Below are 3,083 nucleotides of genomic sequence, written 5' to 3'. Positions count from 1 at the left end.
GTGTATAAAATATCAACGGCTATTCAACTATATCATATCGACGTCGATTTAAGGTCGAAAATCGAAATTAGGTTGAAATAAGGTTGATTTTATTTTTTCAGTAAAAATGTATTACGCACATTGAAAAGTGAGGAAAAGAACCAATTTTATTTCTTTCATTACTTATATTAAGGAATACACTATTTATATATATAATGTTACCGGACATAATAGGCGCATGTTTCGCGTGCACTACTGAGTTTATATCATTATACGTATATAACATTTATTTAATTATACTTATAATCTTCGTCAGTACACATTGTAAGGAATCAAAAAGGTTTTGATATATCTATAAATCTTTTGATACAATAGATATTATTAATAAACAATATAAGGAATATAAAAAATAAAAGTTTCAAATATTGCTTCCGGTATTTTATCTAGAACGGCACCTATTAACATATAAGTTTTCATATTTTATTAAAAAAAACTATAAGTAAGAAATTAAGATATCTACAGAAAATATTTTTCTGTAGATATAAGAATTCTGTAGATGTAAGAATTATTTTCTTAGATCCTTATTCTATTATATGAATAAACCAATAAAAAATTTTGTCAAATTGTACTAAAGTAGTACTGAAAAAGTAGTACTGAAAAAGCTTCAAATGCGTAATTTTTATATATATTAATACAATATAAAAATTTCAAATAAGATCGTATTATAGTATTGATATGTTGTTTTTATTTCGAATAATTTATAATGTTATATATTTATAATGTTATAAGGTTACCTTGAACAACTTCGTACAAAGTTAGCTTCTCAAAACATTTTTAGACTAATTTGTACCACCTTTCAAAGAAAACTTAGATGCTAGTGTATTCGAAATGAGCTTCTTTAGTACTTTATATGTTGCTTCCTTAGTATTATCTTTAAGACCAATTACTTGACTCATGTAACAAATCTGCAAAATATTAATATTTAAATTAGAGGAATGAATATAAAAAATAACGTTAAAATATTAGAAGAAAAACATTTACAGTTGCTCCTGCGTTATCATCTTTTGATAAATATTTTTCGAATTTCTGTAATTCTTCCTCTGTTGTCAATGGAAGTGCTGGAAGATTTACTGGTCTTACTATTCTTTTTTCATGTGGAAGAAGGTAACGATTTAACCTGCATTGGTTCATAATAACCATATCTAATTTACTACTAATTTCTTGGTTTAGTATATACATCTTTTCACTAAAAAAAACTTTTTTTTTTAGCAAAAGATTTTGATACATCTGATGATACACTATCTGTAAAATAAATATACATATACTATAATATATATAATGTATATATTGTAAGAATTGAGTATGATAATGTAAGATTCCACTTCTGAGAATGTAAGATCTTTATATTATTGTCAGGAAAATCCTTGATAGGAGTAATAAAGGAGTATCTGTAAGGAATGCGTAATAAACAGTCACGGTATAATAAACCCGATCACTGACTTTATTAACACACCACTAAATTGATACAATATTAATGTACTTTCGCGTACTAATGACGGAGTTCTTTTGGTGATCAAATATTAGTTAAATCTATATCGAAATCTACCGAACATCTCGTGCCGTGAGACGTACTCCGAGATCCTTTATTCTCTCCTGAGATCTCTTACGCATGCGGCGTGCGCGGTGACGTCGCGTACTCCGATTCGCTCTGGAGCAACAGAGTGCTGTGATAGATGTCAGCAGTTCGTGGGGAAAAGAGACGAGTCAAAAGCTCTAGAATGTTCTGTATGATTCTGGAACTTTCTTACAATATATGTATGTATAATTGAGAAATTTATATCTCAATATTTGATTTTTAATACGCACTATGTTCATATATATATTATATTGCACGTATGTATATTATTATTTAGAAAAATATTTTTGAATGTAGTAACTTTACCTGATCTAGATGAACAAGGTATAGAGGTAAATGCTGTCACATGAACAGTAATTGGACTCATTTCACGTGATTCTGTTACAGATATGTTGCGCATTGATGATGATTCACTTATAGATGTATCATGTTCATGAATATAATTATCTTTAGAGGTACTTGGTGTGTTTATATTTATCGATCTTTTGCTTGTCTTTTCAGATGTATTATCTGATGAAACATTTTCCATATAAAGTAATATTTTTACAGGTAACACGTAATAACATAATTCAAACATAAAAGAGAGGAAATCATTAAAAATATAATGTACGACTTATTTTCTTTTAGAGGGCACACTCGACACAAACGTCGTTCTATTCTTCTTGACATTCGGGCTGTCTTTCCATATGTCCCTTTGCCAGTCAATAAAATAACATTCTCGCAAGTAAAAAAGTGACATGTGGACTTGTTGGACTTGTTGACGATTAACCTCTTTTTAATCGCCAACAAGTCCACATGTCACTTTTTTACTGGCGAGAATGTTATTTTATTGACTGGCAAAGGGACATATGAGAAGACAGCCTCGACGAATGATACAGGCTGCTTTCCTTTTAGGAGACACAGTCGACACAAACGTCGTTCTAGCCTTCTTGACATTGAATAACGAAGATAGAACGACATTTGTGTCAACTGTGTTTCCTAAAAGAAAAGCAGTCAGAAATAGAATGATGTTTGTGTCGAGTGTGTCCTCTAAAAGGAAAGCATATATACAATACTAAAAAGTAGCATATTATATACTTACCAACTATGATAAAAAGTATAAAAGAAAAGTCAAATGATTAATATGCACACACAATTCACATGCACCAACACGAGATAAACTCGATCAATCGCTACTCTCGGCAGAAACTTAACCGAAAAATGAAACTGATACAATATTTTATACCGGACCAAAGCAAAAGAACATCGAACAATCCACCCCGAACGTACAAGATTTGTCGAAATTCGTGAGTTTTATGACGTAACTTATCACGTGACTGGCTTCATGTCATGGCAGTGTAAGGGAGAGTTCACACCTTGGGGGAAAAGCAGAAAGCGGAAAAGCGAAAGCTAATCAGAACTCGCAGGAAGATAGAAGCAAACATGCGGAATGTACCGCCTATTACTACCGCGAGTTCCGATTGGCTAC

General features: G+C 31.0%; 1 protein-coding gene across 1 annotated transcript in view; it reads left to right on the top strand.

The window, feature by feature from the left end:
- The first annotated feature begins 2,815 nt into the window (after nucleotides 1-2,815).
- Nucleotides 2,816-3,083, top strand: part of LOC108761585 (uncharacterized) — a 2,274-nt gene continuing 2,006 nt past the window's right edge. Inside the window, exon 1 of the mRNA XM_018508194.1 lies at nucleotides 2,816-2,901. Coding sequence (XP_018363696.1) covers nucleotides 2,816-2,901 — 86 coding nt within the window. The remainder of the gene's footprint in view (nucleotides 2,902-3,083) is intronic.

Source organism: Trachymyrmex cornetzi, unplaced genomic scaffold (assembly GCF_001594075.2).
Source record: "Trachymyrmex cornetzi isolate Tcor2-1 unplaced genomic scaffold, Tcor1.1 scaffold255, whole genome shotgun sequence".
Taxonomy (NCBI): Eukaryota; Metazoa; Arthropoda; class Insecta; order Hymenoptera; family Formicidae; genus Trachymyrmex; species Trachymyrmex cornetzi.
This window is presented reverse-complemented; position numbering and strand designations above follow the sequence as displayed.